Below are 21,486 nucleotides of genomic sequence, written 5' to 3' on the forward strand. Positions count from 1 at the left end.
CTCCCCGGCCCCGCCGCTGCCGGGGCGGGCGGACGGCGGATGGTGCCCGGTTCGGCTCGGCCCGGCCCTGCACGCCCCGGGGCCGCCGGCGGGTCCGGCGCCCGCGGGGACCCGCGCGGGACAGCACGCGCGGCCGGGCCGGCCCGCCCCGGGGGCCGTGTCTGCTGATGTAATCGCCAGGCAGCCGGCGCTGAAATTTAACACCGGGCAGGCGGGCGCGCCGCCGGTGCCGGGGCAGGCGGCTGCAGCGCCGCTCCGCCGCCGCACGCCGCGGGCAGCCGCGGGGCTCCCCCGCCACCCAGCCCCCGGCGCCCCCCGCCCCCTCCCCCCTCCGCCCCCGCCGTGCCCGCCCCCGCGGGCCGTACGCGGGCCGCCCTCGGGCTTGCGCGGAGCTCGGCGGAGACCTCGGGGCCGGCGGGGTTTCATGGACAGGACCTGACCCAGCGGCGGCGCGGCGCTCGGCTCCGGCTTTCCCTCGGATCCCCGCTGCCCGGGCAAATGCATACAAATGCATTTGGGAGCCGAGAGGACAAGGCGAGGACGCATCTCTCCCGCGGAACAAACGTAAGCGGGAGCCGGGGAGGCGTGACGGCGGGCCCCGCTGCCCCGGCCGCCGGCGACGGGGCGCACCGCACCGCCACCCCGCCGCGGGGCCGGGCAGGGGCCGCGGGCTGCGGCTCAGTTCCCCTCCTGGGGGCAGCGGACGGCGGCCCCGGCGGGCTGTCCGTACACCCCTACCCTCCGAGCTCCAGCCGTAGCCCCGCGAGGTGCCAGGTGCCCCCGGGGGAGCGGCGGGGGCTGCGGGGTGCCGGCTCTCCGCACGGAGCCCGCCTGTGCCGCCGGCGGTGCCGCGCTCTCCCTTGTCTCTCCCTCTTGCTTGCCGGGATGCTCCCGGTCCCGTCCAGCGCCCCCGTGTCACGGTGCCGCGGCGGGCAGCCCGGCTGCGGGGAGCGCGGAGCGGGGCAGGCGGCCCCGGGGGCCAGCGCAGCCCTGCACCCGGGCGGCAGCGGGGCCCTGGGGCCCGGGGTGCCGCTGCGCCGCCAGGAGCACGGCTGCGTGATCTCCTTTCTGGTACCCAGCTGTTGAAACACAGCGAGCGGACAAAATCTGCAGAATTCACGTTCAAGAGCCGAGTCTGCTCTTCTGTTAACAGGGACGATCAGCTGAGGTGCCCCGTATTTCCATGCTCTGCAATAGGCAGAGGTACTTCTAATGCTTCGTCAATTGCGATGCAAAGGTAGAGCTCGGCTCTCCTCTGTAGTTTGCCTGAAAGCAGCCTAGGCAAGATGATTGTGAACTTTTGATAGTTGTAATGATATTATAGAGGTTACCGGTATGCGTCTCGTTTTGTAAAGTGTTTATTTTATTCTGGCTGTGGTTTAAGTTTACCGAGAGCTCCGAGTGGGACAGAGAGAAGGATTGTTGTAGCGAGGATTATGCTGCTGGAGCGTGCCTAGTGTGTAATCTGGGTGCGCTTGAACGCTTGTGAGCAGTTATGTGGCTGCCTGAAGGTGGCCTTCCCAGGAGATCTGTGTGTTTAATGGCTGTGGCTGTGGGACCTCAGGAATTGTCTTGACTGTAATTTAAAAAAGGGGTTTATTTGATATCTGTAAAAGGATATTGCTGATAGAGAAACATACATTGAATCATGGTAAAATAGAACAGTAGCAGAGATGCAGTTTACCTGAGTTCAAAATCAGAGATAGCTTCAGCATGTGTAACGATATGCTTCTATCTTGTTTACCTAATTTACTTGACTATAGAGAAAGCAACCTGGTTGCTTGCCTGCGTTAAGAAATCGGAATTCTTTGTGAAGGGGTCAGGTTTCCTTAGCATATATCAAATCAGTCAGTTCCTTGCAACCTAGACCACCTTTTTGTGGAAATGCCATTAGGTCAGACCTGCTGTCTGTATAGGGCTGTCTCTGCAGGTTAAATAAATAAAATGCCCACAGCTGCATGACTCCTAAATCTCTTGCCACATTTGTTGACTGAATACTTGATTTTAAAACATAACCAGCCTTGTGTTACCCTTGTTTCTTGAGAGTGCCAAGTTGTAGAATGTTTGAAGAGCCATCTACAAAACATACAGAAAGAAGCCCTGAAAGAAGAGTCTTTCATGGGGGCGGGAATTTGAGCTGTATGCTTTTACCTTAATATAGACAAGAACAGTGTACCCTATCTAGACAAGAAAACTAGCGTAAGAAATCAGGGATGTACTCATAAAATGGTTATAAAATCACATTTTTTCATCATTTTTTCTCCTTTTAGAAATACTGACAGAGTTGACTGTTCTTCTGGATGTGGTAATTTCTCATCTTAAGCCAAATGCTGCCCAGAGAGTGTTCAGGCCACCAGGCAGGGAGCCTCCTTTCTCTGAACCACAGTGCTGTTGAGGGTTCTTTTTAGGCCATGCTGCCTCAAAAGGAAAGAAAATATGTCTTTTCATTCTCTAACTCTCACCTTGTCTTGTGTCTCTCCCTTTCCCTCTTCTTTCAAACTGTGAACTTGCAGCAAAGGATTTGGGAGCTTTCCCCTTGCTGGTTAGGTGCACAGTGGCATCTGTGCCCATAGGGTGTGCAGCTGTCACCCAGGAGAGGCTTTGGAGGCTGTTGTGTCCTTTCAGAAAGCCATGTTGATAGTAGGTCTCTTAAAAATTGGCAAGCAGCCCTGGACCTGCTGGCTAATCTCATGATAGAAGCAAAGGAAGATAGCTTTATTTTCAGATCTTTAAGGTTTTTAACAGCCTGGGGTCTTTGAGTGGCCCAGGGCATCTCTGTCCACAAGGTGCTATCGCCTTTCCCAAAGCACTCCTCAGGCCTGATGGATGCAAATTGGGCCATTTTCCCCAGTGGTCCTTGGAGGAGATCCAATGAGCCAGTGCACGGGGGCAGGTGCTGGTGGTTAAACCATCCTCACTGATGATGAGCACAGGGTTGAATGCATCTGTGTCAGTGACACTGGCAACAGATTTTCGTGCCTTCTCTAGCAGCCAGGTAGTGGTATTTTTCCTTTAAGCTTGAGGTTTAGGAAAGTAGCTTGGAATGAAGAGGCTACTGCCATGCACTGACCAAACCCAAGCTCTGTACACTGCTGAATAGCCTTCAGAGGATGGAATTCTTCATTGTTGCTTGCCACAACTTGCTTTGAAGCTTATCAGTCTCCTCATCAATCTGTCACCACTAATGGGAAAAAATAAACACAGATAGTCACTGTCCAGTCATAGGAAGAGGCAAACAGCCACAAGATGTCAAAGATTATCAGACAGATAAGCTGTATTTTAAGTGGTGGAATAGCTAGTGCTTTCCTCCAAACAAATATATAGTTGCCCCCAGCTTGTGCTTGCCTGTAAAATAGGAGAGAGGATGAAGAGGTAGGAAGAGGAGAGGAAACTCAAGAGATACCTAGGTTCTAGGACAGGACATAGCCAAGGAGTTTGTTACAGCTTCATATGTGATGTTAAGTGGGGAAAAGCAGCCAGCATTCAAGTCAGCTGCCATCTTCCTTGCCACATGCTTTTGCATTTTTCTGTTGTTGTGTCCCAACAGGGCAAGTCTCCCCAAGAGCTAGGGGCCAGCTAAGGTGTGCTGTCCAGGGTTTCTGCATGCTGCTTGCTTTGTTCCTTGCAGCTACAGCAGATGATGGATCAGGCCATGTATGCATTACACAGCAGGGAGCCTGGTGGCTTAGTGGCAGTGCTGGTGGGAGAATGGAGACTGAGAACTGGCCGCTCTGCAGCTTAGAAGTTTTTGACCAGGAAAGGGTGTGTGTGTGTGTGTGTCTGTGAATGGATTCTCTCAGAAACACAGAATTTATGTATTTTTTTTTAATCTTTGGCCATGGAGGGCTTCCCTCATGGAAGTACAGCTTCACTTTAGGTTGCACATGGTTTCATTTACAAAAAGTTTTACTTGTAAAAAAAGGTAGAAGGAAGACTAACTTTTCCCACACATTAGAGAACCTCTAGCCCTATGGTTGTCTCTGGTCACTGTTTTTTCTCTTAGCTGATCACTCATCTGTTCTTGACATTAGCTAGAGTGCACTGTGTAAGCCAGACATTTGTCTTTACCTCTTACTAAATGTTTCTGTATATCCAGTTACATCTGTGTAATTTAGAGCCCTGGGAGCATTTTGGAATTTCTTGCCTTCCTACATTTGCTGGGAGGTGATGGAGGCAGATACCTGACACACAGCTTGTCCCTGGCTGACACTGTGGAAGAGGCTGTTGTAATGTTGAGAGGGGTCATGTTTGCATTTTGGGCTCTGAGGTTCTTTGAGCATCCTGACTTTGGAGTTAACTAAAATGTCTTATGCTGGTTTTAATTGTGAATCCATTTTGCACCCATGTTAATAACCCAAGTTAAATAAATAAAGAGTTGTCCCGAGTTTTAGCTGATACAGTGCAATGTGTGCACTTTCCTCCTAACACAGCAATCTCCTGTCACTGAGCTTCTCATTAGATGATGCACTGTGTGACGCAGAAACTACGAACTTGAATTCTAGCCTTCAGAGTTGAAAAAAACAAAGTGAGCATCCCTTATCTGACTTGCTGTTTGGACAGCAGTCAATATTGGGTCTTTTGCAGGAGTGGCAGAACTACTCCAGCAGACATTTCATGGCTGTAGCAGGAGAAAGCCTGAAGAGAGGAATAGCTAGGGACTGGACTGGTTAATTAAACATGCCCTTACAAGCGCACTGGGATCTGAGGAGTAGTTTCCACCCTGCTCCCCTTCTGCGATTAGGACTGGAGCAATGATGCATATTTTTTAATATCCTGTACATTCTGTGCAATTTCTTGTAAAAAAACCCATGGTGTATCTGCAGTTTTGCAGTGGCAATACCAATGGTGAAATATTCCCATTATCATGCCTTACTGTTCTTTAAATTATTAATTTGTTCTGATTGCCAAAACTTAAGCTTTCACAATATGCAAACACATATGTAGGTGCATAACCAATGGACCCGATTTTGTCCAAGATCCAGCCCACTTATTTGCTTTGAAAACTTTGAGCAGATATTTTGAAGAATGGATGCTCTTTAAGATATATCATTGCAAGAAAAACAGGTTTAGTCTAATTTTATAAAGTTTCTCTTCCCTGCCCCCATAATTTGAAATCCTGTTTAAATAAGTGTTTTGCCTGAAAATCAGTGTGTCAATTTATGCATGATGTCCAGGCTGCTGGTCAGGTGAAAAGGAGAGCAGGCAGGTTTGGCAGCCGGAGAGTGGGTGGTGGTGGACGGTGCACTTTTTAAGTTGTTGTTTGAACAAACACACCCGTAAGGAATGGGAATTGGTTGGGTCTATAATGTTCTCTTTCTCCTCCCAGCATTTGCCAGGGATGATTATTTTTTTTTTTCCCCTCAAGGCAGGAACCGGGGAAGGCTCAGCCATTGGGCTTTGGTTGGCAAGTGTCTGTCAAGGGCTGGGCTTGGAGAGGGGGCAGTTGAGAGCTACCTGCTGTCTGGGTCAGGCTGGGCTGGGGAAGGGGGCCCACGAGAAGCAGTAGCACCAGCTGTGAAGTACCCCCTTCCCCTAAGGGGAGCATGGCTTGAAAACTGGGGTGAAGCCCCACAGTAAAACTGCCTAAGTGGAGGCAGGTAAGTAATCAACCCATCCTCTGCTAGATCAGTGAATTTTGACTTTGTTCTTTTTGTTCTTTCTTTGTTTCACTGAGCAAATTGATAAAACCAGATTTTTGCTCTGTGATTTTCATACACTTGGATGTTTCTAGAATGTCTGAATTGCAAAACCTTGAATGGAACATTAAGATTTTTTCACTAAGTACTGCGCTCTCTCTGTGTACGTACATATATGTAAATATTTAAATTGTAGTATGATTTCTTGTCACTGTAGCATTACTAATACTTGGTTTATGCATACGTTATCCTATGAGCTGAAGGGAACCTGGCAGTGAACACTGAGGTTAAGGCACTTGTCTATCATGGCTGTTTGAACCATATGTTCCTGTATAAAGTGGTAGAGTTTTCTTCCTGCAGGGTGTTTTTTTTTTTTTTTCTGCTGTGCAAATCTGACTAATTAGCTGTCAAAGCTACATCACATGAAATGACAGGTGTTCAATTGCAACTGTGTTACTTTCAAATACTGTTTATTCCAGATACTCAAGCACTCTCTGGCATGGTCCAGCAAACACTTTTAGTCAATGCAGCGTTTAATATTATGAAAAAACAATGAGGTTACATACATTAAGGAGCAAGAGGGTTGAGCTGAGGCTCAAGTGTGAGTGGAGTAGTTAGTATCAGAACTATGTTTCTGATATTTTAGAAATATTTCTTCTTAGAACCAATTAGATAGAGGTTACTATAATTGTTACATAGATCTGTTTCTGTGTCTGGATGTCTAATGCTAACAGAAAGCGTAGTTCTCATTTAACAGAAGATTCAGTCACTGATAAGAGTGTGATTAGATGCTAATATGAGAATTGAGTAAAAACTAGCAGTCTGTTTTTAACTATGGTAAAAATGTGTTCTTTGCCCAACATCTAACACTTTTCACTTAAAGCAAATTTTGAGCACATAATCTGTGACAACCTTGTATATGTTCATCGCAACTGATGAGCCTATGGTACCTATCAGTATTGCATTCTTCCAAGTAAGCATGAAGTTTCAAGTCAAAATGTGATGGAATGGGATTTTTTTTACTTTGTGAAGAGCATGTATTATAAAATTTTGTCATATTACAAAACAGGAACAAAAGTGTGACACAACATTTGCAGTTGATAAAGTGTTGTGATTCAGTGACAAGACTGATAGCAAGTCAAAAGTATCCAATGATCTCTACAGGCATTAAATTGTCATTTATTTTATAGTTTCTTTACAGTAATTATTTTTTTTCTTTCCAGGAAGAAATTTACTACATAGTAGCCTTCATATTTGAAGACTGCTGCAAGAAAATATAAACCAGATGCAGTTACTTTATTAATAAAAGCCAGTGTAAAATATATGTACTCTATATGAGGGTGTACATAATCCTTGATCTTTGTGTAAAACGCCTTCTCAGCATCAGTGGAAAGTTGTACAATGTGATGGCTTTGATCCAAGACTTGCTGAAGTCAATGGTATTATGCCATTGACTTTCAATGTTGAATCAAGATTCTAATTCCTTGGAGTTCTGAAACTGTAGATGTTTTCTCATGTGTTCTTGTTTTTCTTTCCTTTTTAGGAAAACTCTCCTTTTTATTGCAGTATGTATAGCTGTGGGTGTTGCGCAAGTACCCAAACAAGGTGAGAAGAACACTTGTGTAATCTGTTACTAGAAGAAAAGCATAAATGACTGTTGTTACTAGTGACCTTAGGTTCAGCTCCTTAATGGTGACTTAAAAGAAAATACCAGCTACAGCATAATGAGAGCAAAAGTTTAAAGCAACCGGTTTGGAAAAGATGACCTTTTGAAAATTACTCAGATTTTCTGTCTATGAAATTACTTACATATTTAAGCAAGCTTTCCATAAAAGAGAAGCCTTGTACAGTGAAAAGGCTTTGATTGTGTCACTGCAAGTGGGTGTCCTTGGGGGTGGCAAGCTATGACTGAGTTACCTTTGCACTTAGGGCTGTGCAAGCAAACCACTGTATATAATAAAGGCTTAGTCTAGGCTGGCACCATTAAAGCAAAAAATGAAATTGTGTGTTCATTTGGGTTTGCATTCAGATGCAGATGTTAGTGAGGAAATAGGGTTGTCTTGTTTTTAGTTTCTTTTTTAATCTGCCAGCTGTTATAACTGCACCAGATGTGCAGCTTGCACTAAAGAGCACTGTGGGAATATTAGTGTCCCGAAGTGGTGGAGAAACATGCCGTTTTAGTAATTTTTTTATCTGCCAGGAGGGTGGCAGCATCAGTTCTCTGCCACGTTCCTTCATTGTACATGTGAAACAAGAAATAGGTCATCCTTGGTTGGTAAGTGTGTTAACTGCAAATACTCAGCTGAATACAAACAGCTGGGTTGCGTGGTTAAGAGAAGACTCATTCCTGATAACATTTTGCTGGAGCCCTGTGGGATATCTCGGCAGCCTCCCACTGTTATTCTCACCAATGATGTTTTCCTTCTCATCATTCTGTGCGACTGGCAAAGCTTGGTTGGGTTTTGGTGTTTTGTTTTTTTTTTCTTCCAGTTGCAGGTTGCTTTTCCCCCCCCCCCCTTCTCTTTGTAGTTCTGCCTTCCATTAGTTGCTTGTTGTTTGCCTGGTAAAGGCTGGTTGGTTTTTCACATTCAGCTCAATGGGGGACATATGCTTTTGTGGTGGTGGGACTTCCCCGGATTTTTCTAACAGCTGAGCCAAGTTCTAACTGGAGGAGGAGCAGCACCCATAGATGTGTGTGGCCTGCCCTGCTCCAGGCCTGCGGGGGTGGAAAGGGAAGAGGCTGCTTCAGGGAGGCCGTTTGCACTTTTCCAGTGTAGCAGGAGCAGGTGAGGGATGCCAGAGGCAGGTGTGCAATGATGGTTTGAGTTGTCTTCACCTCTCCAGCCCACCCTCCTCCTTTGCAAGGAAATAAACAATTTCACCCGCTTCTCATGTGTCTCTGCCTGAGAATTGCTTTTCCAATGAAACCTCAGGCGAGGACTGTGAAGGCTGCAGGGCTGGGGGGTGGCAGCATTACGGGGCGGTGGGTACAGTCTGAGGCTTATTTGCCTCTTGGTCAAGAGTATGTCCATACACAGAGCTTAGCAGAAATGGGGTAAAGCCTCCAGTCTTGACATGCATATATTTGATTATTTTTTATTTTGTCACCAGCAGACAAAAGAGTTTTCCTACTCTTTTTTTTTTCTTTTTTAAAAAAAAATTACTCCACAGCATTTCTAGATAGCCATGTGAGAAACCTTACTGAACAGAAACTCCCCTGCACCCCCTGTGCACAGATTTCCATACCTAACTGCATTGTGGTTTAAGTGTTTGCTTGGGATCAAAACAGCACATTGAACCTTGGTGCAACTCCCTGCCAGTGGGTGAATCTGTTCCCTCATGCACTTTATTTGCACAGTGTGTAAACGAAGTTGCAAAAAGCGATTTGGAGAACAGCAGATTGAGGAAACCTCAAAAAAAGAGCAGCTCAAGTAAATCCTTCAATCTCAGTATATAACCTACAGAGCTAGCACTATTCCATTTGCAGTGCTTAGCGTTTGTCAGGAACAGGGTTGTCTGCCCGTTAGGAATATGTTAATACTTTTTTTTTTTTCAAAATACAACTTCCAATAAAGTTTTAATAACAACTTCAGTATTCTGCCAAATATGAAGATGCTAGCTAGAATAATTAAAATTATTTCTTTCCTGAGCTGATGGGACAGCCTGTGCATGCTTTGCCTGAGAAGCTATGCCTTGTTTGTTTTGGTAGGCCGCTATAAATTGTGTTCAGTGAAATACATGTCAAGATACAGCCTCAGCCTTTTAGGCGTAGTACTCTGAGTGTGGCTCAAGGACACACAGACTCGGTGTGTCTGGTTGGCTTTCTTATTCCAGTCACTTGGCCTGGTGTCTTAACAGGCAAGTATCTTAATTTACCCATCTACAGATGCAGCATCCCCTGGGAAATGAGCAACCTAATAAGCAATTACTCTGAGTTCTGGTGGAGCTGACTGATGAATTATTGTCTTTCCCTTACCCATACTGGTAAAGGGAAAATGAGCGATGTGTATACTAAGATTGCTGAAATGGGGAGAGCACCCCAAATATCCTGCCTTCAGAGTAGTCATAAGTATGGAGGAATGTGGAAAATGAACAGGAGAGACTGAACAGGAGTGTGGGATGGTCAAATAGCCAAATCTCCTCATCCTCCCTCAGTTCCTTTTTGGGGTTTCTTTGTGCCACAAGAGGGTCAGATTTTTTGCCAAAGCCCACATTAGGTTTTCCCTCTCCTCATGATGCAGTGATGTTGTGAATTTTTCAAGTCCTCCTAGAAGGTGGAAGGAAAGTACTTGATACCAAAAACCCCAAACAACTTTTCCTTCAAGAAGAGGAGCTGTTACAATTTGGGGGACTAATGGGTTGACTGAACAGTAAGTGAAGACAGATGTTGTGCAGACATGGGTAAACAAAGAAAACTGACTACTGATAGGTAAAAAAAAATAGTGGTTGTCATGCTGGGAAGAAGAGTTGAGCGAGTTGCCTGTTCCCAAAACCCTGTGTACTGCCAAGAGCTTCTGAAAGCCTTCAAATAAAATAAAAATACATGTTGGACCTGAAATGAAACAACCGGCCAAAAATGTTTGGAACAGCCTTTTGGCTTGATGGTGGGTTAACAGGCGGCAAGTCAGCAAGGAATAATTAGTTGATAGTTAATCTTTTGCTGTCATTTTTTACACAGCATTTATTTGTGTTTAGCTTTCTCGGGACCTGTCATTGTTCACAGAAATCTGTTTGCAGGATGTGGAGAATGTATCTTAGTTCTCATCATGCTCTCAGCTGACTTTCCTTTTTTTAATAACTTCTAAACAGTGTCCTGTTTTCAAATCAGAACTGCCAAAATTTTGGCAATTTTGCTCGTAGTTTGAGATTTAGTAGCAATGCTTTTGAATGTAACTTTTAAATTTACTGTTTTAAGGCAATTTAAGCTTTTTGGTTTATACTTCAATTTATAATGCTTTTGACAGATCATGTGTAGTTATTTTTAGATACGAATATATAATTATAAATATTTTAAAATACCAGTACTTGCCAAATATTTCAGGTTAGGATGTGATATTTAGGCAGTGTTAGCTATGCTTTGTGCAGTCAGCTGGTCCAGTCAGGCCACAGAAGATGCTGGAGCAGTATCTCCAGCCTTGGGGTATTATTAGCTTGTGTAACACCTCTGCATTGCCCAGAGCCCAGGATCTGTGTTTCTTCCTAGCTTTCACAAGGGCAATACAAGCAGAGCTTTCTTCTCCCTAACTACATGCAGACCATGCAGGACCGGGGTCCTGGGAAAGTGTAGTGGTTCATTAGCAGATGTATTGTGCTTCGAAGCTCTACTATAACCTGACCTCTGTTATCAGTTTGATGGATATAAATACAGCCATAGTAAATTAATTGCTCTGAGGCAAAACATCTTGAGAAATTGGCGTACACATGACTTTCTGCAAAGATATGCTTTCTCCATACCTCTGTCTGTGGTGGCTACCTGCCAGGATAATCTTGGCAGGTCCATGAATCTCAAACATGACTAGAAACACTACAAGGTGTGTAATTAATTTTCAAGATGTACAGTGCATTCAGGTTGATGCTTTTGGTTCCAATTTATAAACCACTCTCAAGGAAATCTCAGGCTCTTTTCATAACTTACCACTGAAACTAAGCCAACATCTGTCTATTCTTAAAGTTTGCTATGAATACGTTCAGTAAACAGAGAAAGGGAAGACTGGGAAAGGAAACCTGCTTTCCACTAAGAGTGAACATCCATTTGTTTCAGTTGCTCTTTTCTCTTAATATAGCAGAGAATTCTTAATTTTTCGTGGTTACTCCAAATTTTTTTTAGGCCATTTAATAGCTTTATTTACTTAACGTAAGCACAACGTGCATAGTAAAAGTACCCTCAGCTAAATGCTATGGGAAGTGCCAGTCTCTTCCCAGTCAGGCTTATTAGATCAGTGTAACTGTTAGACACTACTAGTAATTTTTAATATAGGCAGTTCACTGAAGTTTAAGTCTAGCTAGTTGTTCCAGTTAGGGCGGAGGGAAAGATGATATCTTCTGTGCAATGCTATTTATGAAGACTACGATGTTCTGTTTCCCCTTGCATAGAAAATCAGAAAACTTATGTTAGAGGGATCTTGAACTCATCTGGGCCTACCTCCTGCTGAGATCAAGGTCAATGTTGAAGTTAGTTCAGGTTGCTGGGTCCTGTCCAGTTGGGCTTTGAAAGTTTCCAAGAATGGAGCTTATGCAATGTCGTTGCCCCCCGGTCCAGCACTTAAGTACTTTTGTGGTGAGAATGCTTTTTCTTTGTACAGAGCTGCAATTTCTTGTGTTGCAGCTCGTGCCTGTTACTTCTCAGCTTTTCTCTGTTTTCCCTATAACCCCAATTTAAATAATGGCCAACTGTAATTAGTTTTCCCAAACCTTGCCCATTTCCAGGCCAAACATGTGTCTCCTTCAGCCTTTTCTCATGTCGTGTGTTTTACCCCCCAACTTTCTTGTTGTGTATTTCCATGACTCTGTGTTATCTCAGTCTCTGCAGTGTTTCTGTAGCACCTTTCACAAACACTCAGACAAATTTTGCCAATTAATGTTATAAGTCCTGTCTTATTTTGTGACACTACAGGAAAACTGCTGGGGACGTGTGGTTTAGCTCCTAGTAAAGCCTTGTAGTGTTTCTGTTTCAGCTGTATCGTAAGGTATCTAACAGTGTCTTTATATTCTTCCTGAAGGAAGAAGGTGTTTATGCCCACCAACCTACATGCCTGAATCTGATTTAGGCAATACCAAATTAATCTGGTCATCTTTGACCTTTAGGAGGAACATGGCTTTAATTTCTTACCCCAGGTCAGATATGATGCCAGTTTTTCAGGAGGCTAGATAATTTTATTTCTACCCATTACTTGAACCTACCCATTTAGCTAGGTGAAAGATGGAGATACTGTAAGGTCCAGGCTAAGGAAAGGGTTAAAGCACAAAGCTCACATATAAGACACTAGAGAATCCACCAGTAAAAACACCACTGCCCATTCCACTCTGTAGCAAGGTCCTACAGAGTCCTGTGAAGTCCTATCCGGACTTCTGTATGCCAAAGCCAAATCTGTAGGACATAAATTGGTAGGACAGCTGGTTTCTCTGTCGTCTTAATGTCCACTGCTGTCTCCGGCTCTGGAGTGCACTTTCACTATCTTGCATGGGTAGCTGCAGCCCTGTGTTCTCTGCAAGGACAGATGAGCCAGAAGATGGGAGCACTGCCCCTTGGGTCTTGACATTTGTCCTCTTTCCTTGCTCCTCACCACTTCTGTGGAGTTCACTTCATCCTTGACCCTTACAAGTAAATTATGTGGAGGGAAAGGAGGCAGTGGCATGCTCTGTTGCATCTCCCCTTGGAAAGATCTTTTGTTTTCTTTTAGTCTGACTAACTTTGGCACAGATACATACAATCAAGGGTGATCGCACTGGGAAAACAATTCCCTCTGAAGCCAGCTCTGCAATGGTACAGGGCCACGCCTGCTGGGAGGAGAGCAACAATTCTTCCCAGGTACCAGTTGAATTGCCTCTGCAGCACGTAGTAGTAGCTCCCCAGCCTCAGCAAAGCTTAACTTTGTATTTTGCTTTGAGCCAGTGACTATCTTTTGGTGCTCTGCTGAGGTGTTACTGTGTTATAAATAGCTTGTCCATTCTTAAAAACAAAGCAACCTTCCTCTCAAATGTTTTCATTTAACTTCTCAGATAAAGAAGAAAAGCACAGTTTTATTGCAGAAGGTTTTTACATGAGAAAAAATAATTAAAATATTATCCACTCAGTAGGCAGTATTAGCCAAATAAATAAGGAACTAACAAAGTGTGTTCATTGACTATTGTGAAAAGGTTGAAGACAGAAAATGGGGATTTTTGTTTCATAAATGAATTAATATACAATGGGCATTACGTAGGCCTTTCTGTGTGTTTTTCTTTTTTTTTTTTTTAAGATGGAAAATTTTTCTGGCTTTGTTTGCTTGATTTATGTGAAAGATGGTGTGCCTTACGCTAGGGATTTGTTGACCTTGCTGTGTGCAGCATATATGCTCTGGGAAGTACAGGATTGTTAAGATGATGTGTGTACATTAGTTTATATGGGTCTGAATTTATAAGCTTGTAAATGAAATCAACAGTATGCCTTTATTTCTTTTTACAGCAATAGATGTTCTTCATCAACTAGGCCTTGTGAAAGATGTTCAACAGCCCTCAGAGACAACGGTGCCCTCAACATCATCTCTGTTACCTCAGGGTGTTCGTCTAACCATATCAGGAGTTGTACTAACTAGTGATGCATATATTGAGTCCCCCGTCATTCAAGTCATACCATCAAATCTAGGGCATCAGTTCACCATATTGGTTGGGTTGTACTCTTACAGAGTGAATAATGCTTTCCTTTTCAGTATTAGGAACAAAAGTAGACTGCAGTTTGGTGTCCAGCTGCTACCAAGAAAGGTAGTGGTGTACACTGGAGGGAAGCAGTCTGTATACTTTGATTATAGTGTTCATAATGAACAATGGCATTTGTTTGCCATTGACATTAGAGACAAGACTGTCTCGATACTTGTGGAGTGTGGAAAGAAGTACTATAGCAGGGAAGTAATTTCTGCAGCGGAGACATTTGATTTGGATGGTTTATTTACCCTGGGAAGGATGAACTCTCACTCTGTCGGCTTTGAAGGAGTTATATGTCAGCTAGATATTATTCCCTCTGCGGAAGCCTCTGCAAACTATTGTAAATATGTGAAACAGCAGTGTCGCCAGGCTGAAACCTATCGATCTGTGCTAGGAGCTCCACATGTGTCAGATGAGTTGGATATTTTTTCGAAGATGATGATTGATGAGAAAAACCAGTCAGAAGATATATCGGCTTATAGAAGTAAAGAAGCATCAAACATTCCTGTTACCAGTGTTTCTCAGATTCATTTTCTACCAGAATACTTTGAGTCAAGAAACATCTCTGCATCAGAGTTTGCAGAAGCCAAACCTCCGTTGCTGGAAGCTTGGCCTGAAATGGAACTCCAGGAAAACATCAATCTGCCTTTTCGTCAGCAAGAGACAAGCAAAAAAAGAAACATCACTAATTCCCCCACAGGATCGTATCCAAATACTTTAGATGATACCCCAGAAGATGCAGACAGGCAAAGTGAGCTTTCTCTGATCTCCCCTGTAAAACAGAGTAAAACTAAAAGCAAGGGAATGGACAAAGCAAAACAGCATTTAGGTGAACCAAGCAAAATGCAGCAATTCTTCAACACAACCCTGTACCGTTTGCCTGCTGACCTCTCTCTGGATAATCAGCTCAGTCCGGGGCAGGAAGGGGCATTTCATGATGCTGATGAGACTTATCACAAGGAAAACAGTTATGAAATTGGTATTGATAATTATGCTTATGACTATGAAGATCTTGACAAAATACTTGAAATGGAAAGTGTCAGAGGTCCAAAGGGGGAAACTGGACCTCCTGTAAGTTATCTTTACTACTCTTTTTACTATAATACAGCAACATACATTTAACAGAGGCTTTGAAACAAACCTCGCAAAGCATGCCAAAGCTGTGACTGCAACTTCTGGCTGTACTGTACAAATGTTTGTCTGCTTTAAGTATGTCTCTTTCCCGCATGTAATTTTGGTGTAAATGTTGTATATTTTTGTTTACTGGAAGAATACAGACATTCACATTCTGGTGAGGTGGTAGGCAACCCAGACTTTTTTAAAATTTGAAATGCAGACAGATGTTTGTAACTGTTAATTATGGAGACTGTTCACTTAATAAAATTACAGGATACATTCATACAGTACACATGTAGACACCGATTCATGAAAAGAACAACCAGGCTGTTTGGGAGACTGACATAGTTTTCTCAGTTGAGCAATGCTCAGAATTCATAGCTGTAGAAAGAGTCCAACTGCAGAATCTAGACTGATAAAACAACTCGTAACCCAAGGTTATGGGGTCATGCAAACCTGTATGTAAAATTAATTTTAGAACAGTCTTACAAGATTTTGTGATGTTTTTTCAGTTTACAGGGTAAGTAATCCCTGAAACAATTACAAATACACAGTAGAGCTTTTAATAGAAACCTGTTTGTCCTTTGTTATTGTGTGCACAAGGCTCATAAATGTTTTAATACATTACAATGGAATCAATATGTATAAAGCTACAGACAAAAAGAAAAGCAGTTCCTGCTTAGCCTGGGAAATACGATAGTTAGTGCTTGTTTGAGTTTTTGGTTAAGATGTTTAAATTAGTGTGGAGTAGATAATTCCACTTGCTCTTCTTTATTTTTGTGCATGTGCATTTGTGTGGTTGTTACTGGAAAGCAATTTGATATGTTAAGCAGTTCCTAATATACATTTGAATGTGCCCATAAATTTATTGCGTGTGTTCTTTCAGCACTGAAATTTCTTTTTTCTTAAGGTAGTCAGCAACTGAAAACCTATTTAGAAGTTCAATTTTTACTCTAAACAGGATCCAGAAGATGTAAAGGGATTGTTACAGAATTGAAATATGTGTTAACAATTAATTCACATTAGTCCAGGGGTACTCTTGCTTAATCTTTTTTTCAATGTGAAGTCAGACTTTTTTTTTCTCTTTATGTCCCTTATGATAGTTTTTACGGGGACGTATCCCTAAGTATGTAGCTGTCATCAACATGAGGTTAATTTCCATTTTTGGAGCTTAGGATGTTTAGTAACTGCTAATGGAAGCTTTTCATTTTAGTACATAGCTTGTACGTTGTGATTTCAGTCAGTTACAGCCAAGAAAGTTAAATCAATTCTTTTTTACGTGGCACAGAAATACTTGCTGGTAACGGTGTTTCTTGTTTGCATTACTAAGAAATGGCAAGCAAATACTTGGGTGGTTTGATTTTTCTGGACACAGACACTATACATACAGTGTCAAAGATGACAGCTGATTTTGAGAGTTCAAAGATGTCTATGTTACCATTTTCTATGCCTGTTTTACAGACTGGGGAAGTAGACGTTTGTCTCATCTAAGGCGGCAGTTAGAGCAGACCTTGCATTTGGTGTAGTCTGGCAATGAACATGGTGCATTTGGGCTGAAAAGTTTTTCTCAGTCAGGATTTAAATTACATGCCCAAGGTCTTAGAGATCTGTGGCAGAGCTCGGAGGTTAATCTAGACCTTTGTGGGCACTAGTTTGGCTTGAAGTGGCCAGCAGCACCCACTGAAACAGGCAAAGCTGAAGCATTGTGCTGCTGGAGGTGTTGATGCGAAAGGGAGTAGAGCCTCTGCATGGTCTTGTGCACATAAGATTTTGTAAAGAATTGTGCTGTATGGAGGTTATGTGGCACAGTACCAGCCACTGCTGTTGGCCGCAGACCTGAAGAGGTGATTTTGGTTTGCTTTCTCAGTCTATTACACTCATGTAGAGAAGACCAGAGCTAATCCAGTTTTAATAGGTGTGGCGCTAACACTTTAATACATAAGTACCCACAGTCTTACCAATGGGGAGCCTGAAAAAGCGACACTGAGGAAACTTGAAAATGTCTCTCGCAGCAGAAAATCCTGAAGAGGCATGAAAACCACCACTCCCCACCCCCCCGTTTTTTTCCTTCTTCTTTTGTTATGTTGTGGTTGATTTGAATCTTCTTTGAAGATTTCAACTCAGAAATAATGTTCATTCTGTTGGAGTCGACAGACAAGAACTAGCTTTTGTGGTTCTTGAGCTCCTCAGTTTTGTTGTAGCTTTTAATCATCTACCACCACCGATTCTTGCCTCGTACAATTAGGCCCCTTGTATTCCATGAATCCCACAGCTGTGGAATTCACCCACCACGGCAAAGCAGGGCTCCAGAATTCAGGCTTTCATTTATGGATACCATATGAAAAAAGGCACCTATTTCTTCAAAACTATTAAGACCCTGATTGAAATTCTAGAAGTTGCAATGACCAAAATCCCCTACAAAAACGCAAAGTGAATTTAAAGTGGAACAGTGTGTAGACCACTAGTTTATAGGGAAAGCTGCTCTGTTCATCTGATGAGCCACTCCTTTTTGTGTTGCAGAGGGTGTTGGCAGTGTATAAAGATTAAAAAAATAAACCTGGTGTGTATTTTTAGCTGTTTAACTTTCAAACTGATATTCTTCATTGCATAGCCCTAAAGCAGTTTGCAGTAACATGATTCATAGTCCCACACTAGTAGAAGGAGTGGTTGATGTGAGCTCAAGAGTTGATTTAGGTGACTTGCTGGTAGGTAATTGCACAGGATTTGGCTTCCCCTGAGAAATGAGCTAGGAATTAGTTTCCTCTATTGGAAAAGCTTTCTGGATTGTGAAGATGCTTAGCCAGGAAGAGAAATAGTAGAAGGCCAAAAGGTGGTGTTCCTTAGGCTATCTAGTTGGAAAGGAGAAGCATCTGGAGATATTGCCAGGAGTAACTGGAATTGCAAGCCCTGCATTAGGCAGAATTGAGTCCTGGATGAAGTGCTTTTATTCCAGCCAAGAGGTGTGAGAAAGAGAACCCAGAGAGAGGGAAGTTCAGAGATCCTTAATGTGGTGCTAAATAAACAGCAGTAAGGGTAGCGTCAGCTACCCTTTCACTCTTAGCTACCTTTTCACACTTTAGCTTGGTTTAGCTTATTTCTGGTGAACAAATTTGCTCGCGGAGGCTCATGCATTTTAGCTCTGCAGGTAACCCTCAGGCTGAGAAACCTCAGCATCTGCTGATTCAGATAAACTTAAGATTCTTGCTATTTTTTTTCTAGTAGCAAGAAGATAATGTTAGTCTTAAACATGTCATTTAATTCACCTGAAACTGATGCAGTTTCCCTGTCTTCTGCACAACAATATTGAAAAGCTTTAATTCATAACCTAAAGCCATATATATATATTCCTCTGATGTTGATAACGTTGCTTTGGGTGTTGTAGGAATTCCTGACAGAGAAAGGGAAAGACTTCCACAGCTGTAAAGAAAAGAGGTTAATCATGCACAGGTGACTTCCTGCTCTAGGGCATGTGGAAAGAGAAGCGTGTAGGTTTTGTATCATTTCCAGTGAAATGCAAATGAAGCAAGAAGAAAAAATAGGTGGACATTGATATTTGGTAGGATCCTTGTTGCTCAATAATTAAATCAGTATCTGTATGAAGTAATATGCTTTAAAAAGGTAGACAAAGCATGCTAGGAGTAGGTAGAAGAATTCTGAGTGACAGAATCAGAATTCCAGATGGTCTAAAACTGATGGGATGAAAGTTCAGTACTACAGGAATTAAAAGCGCAAGTAGAGGATGGGGGAGTGATTGGTTAGGCATTCAGATGAGGATGATAGTGGTGTTACAGTGCACTAGAGAATAAATGCATCTTTACCAATGTGATGCTTGATACATTACCAAGAGTGATGAGTGTCAGGCTATATTTCTACTGGTTTGGGTGTGCTGAGGCTGTAGTTTGGAAAAGTGTCCTCAGGTTTGGATGAAGAGCTTTAAAAAGTATGTAGACAGACTGGAAGGATTGCAGCAGGTTGCAGTAACAGTAGAAAATACGATTCCGAGCAAAGGTTAAAACAAAAGTGTGTTTAGTAATGAAAGTAAGGGACAAATGTTATAGTTCTGCGAAGGGTGAGTTAATAAAGATATTTCTGCCAGTTCACAGAGAGTATGGCAAGACAGAGTAGAAATTTTTAGGTGGGCCATAAGGAAAACATAGCTCATCAGAGCTGCGCAATAGAACAAGTGATATTGGCAAAGTTAGAAGTGGAATTTCCTTTCGTGGAGAGATTTTTAGAAGAGATTTGGAGCCTGATGTTTCTGTTTACTTCCCTGCTGTATTTCAGGTATTTTGCTGATGATGTGCAGGAAGGTTCATGGGTGTTGTGTTTTGCTGAAGGACTGCCTTCCTTAGGTATTTGATCAATCAGACATTAAACTCATAAATACATGTTTAATTAATTGAGGTGAGCTGAGATGGAGTGGTTGTGGTGTAGTCAAATTTCTTTTAAAGAGAAACTTCATAGCTGTTTGCAAGAGAAACTTCAGTGAATATAATTTAGGTATTGAATGGCAACTGGATCAGCATGTGCCTGTGCAGTTTTAACTATTTAATGCAGAATTTACTGCCATGCATCTGAAATCTTAGGGCCTTGTTACATGTAAATGAAATGCTTCCTATTACCCCTGGTGTAGGGCAAGTTTAAAACACATGCATCCATAGAAGGGCTTCAGTATCCTAGAAAATGTCTGTGAAAGTTCACCATTAATTACATTCCTCCCAATGAATATTTGAAAGATAGTGAAAATTTCTGGAAGAGTAGCATCTACTTTTATTGTTTCAGGATTAAGCCATGATTACCTGGAACTTGAGCTTCTCCCCTCAACAGCTAAATGAAATTTTTACAATTCCTAAGGACAGTAAATTGTAGTACCTTTCTTAAGGTATATATGATCTGTTTTGAGCAAACTGGTCTTACTAAATAAATGAATTTTAAAATTGTGTCAGTAATACTTAGTCACTATTTTTTTGTTGGAGGTTAAAATGTCAAATGCAAAAAAACACATTAACACTTTTAATTGCTTCAGATTTGTTTAATTACTGTTTCCAGCAGTTGGAGGAAAAGCTACCCAAACAAATGACTGATTCCTTGGTTTAAGAGAGATTGGCTCACTCTCTCAGATGTTGACTTCTGTGACTTACATGGATGCCTTAAGAGGCATAAATAGCTTCCTAGCTAGTCTAAAATCGTTCATGCTGACTTGAAGTTGTAGTTGCTTTCACAGGTTGAAGTAGTACATGGGGTGGAAAAACTTATTACAACTAGTTGGAAAAGCATTTCCAGGAAGACATACCTGTGCTCTACTAAGTCTGCTGTCAGCAGAGATGTTGCTTGAGTTGCCGGGAGGAGTCTCAGCTGGAGGTTAAGGAGTAATATACTCTGGTTAAGTAGAGTCCTTGTTAATACATTAATCAAACACCTGGATTGCTTATTACTGTCAGCCAGAGACTTCATCTACAATGATTGGCTTTGTTTTAGAAAGCCTTGAGAAAACATTATTAATCTCTGGCTGCATAGTTCAAAATATATTTTACTGCTTCTTTTAGGGATTGCTGAGGGCTTGGTTGGGATTAAATTTTCTTCTTTTCCTGTGTTTTTTTTTAGATAGAGAGATAATTAGTTATGAATTAGTGTAGTCACAGTGTGTGGGGGGGTTGGGGTATGGGGGTTTTTTGTGGGTTTTTTTTTCAGTTTGTTTGGTGGTTTGGTTGGTTGGTTTTTTATTTCCAAAGGAAGCAGGTAATATTTAAAAAAAAATAAGAAGTCACACAGGGAAAAGATGTTCTCCCTGCTCTTGTGCAATAAATCAGCAGCAAAGATCAGGGATCTTAATAAATACTCATTAAGATTTCTATGAGGAAAATGGCAGGGTTTGGCTATTGATGTATTTTTAAGGAAATGTAGAAAGCATATGAAACAGGGATATAGAGGAATTTTACTACAAATTGCAAAAGAATGTACGTTATTTGCAACTATTTTACTTAATAAAAAATACAATGTTTCCCTTTGTAGTCCCAGGATAATTTTTTAACAAAAGTGCATCTCTTAATTTACAATTTGAGAGGACATAGAAAGCATACTACTTCAGCAGTGGCAGGGTCGGATCTCTCTGTGCTGTTTCAGGTATGTTTATGGACCTGCACAAGAATGCCAGGTTAAGAGCTTTCTGTGTGTCTGCTACATTTTTTTTTGTTTGTTTTGTTGTTGTTATTAAACACAGAGTCTTACTATTTCAGAAAAATACAGCTGAGAGGCTGTAGTATGTAAAGAACATAAGTGTGCAAGGAAGCCTGGATGAAAGAGCAAGTTGAATGCCTTCTGTCACCTACTGGGT

The 21,486-nt window shown here is 42.4% G+C and overlaps 1 protein-coding gene across 2 annotated transcripts in view; it reads left to right on the plus strand.

Moving 5' to 3' along the window:
* The first annotated feature begins 310 nt into the window (after positions 1 to 310).
* Positions 311 to 21,486, plus strand: part of COL24A1 (collagen type XXIV alpha 1 chain) — a 147,578-nt gene continuing 126,402 nt past the window's right edge. For both annotated transcript variants that reach the window (XM_055725022.1, XM_055725023.1), the window contains exons 1-3: positions 311 to 564; positions 7,180 to 7,241; positions 13,801 to 15,107. In XM_055725022.1, the coding sequence (XP_055580997.1) occupies positions 509 to 564; positions 7,180 to 7,241; positions 13,801 to 15,107 (1,425 nt within the window). In that variant the 5' untranslated portion in view covers positions 311 to 508. The remainder of the gene's footprint in view (positions 565 to 7,179; positions 7,242 to 13,800; positions 15,108 to 21,486) is intronic.

This window comes from Falco cherrug, chromosome 12, assembly GCF_023634085.1.
Source record: "Falco cherrug isolate bFalChe1 chromosome 12, bFalChe1.pri, whole genome shotgun sequence".
In the NCBI taxonomy this organism is placed as follows: Eukaryota; Metazoa; Chordata; class Aves; order Falconiformes; family Falconidae; genus Falco; species Falco cherrug.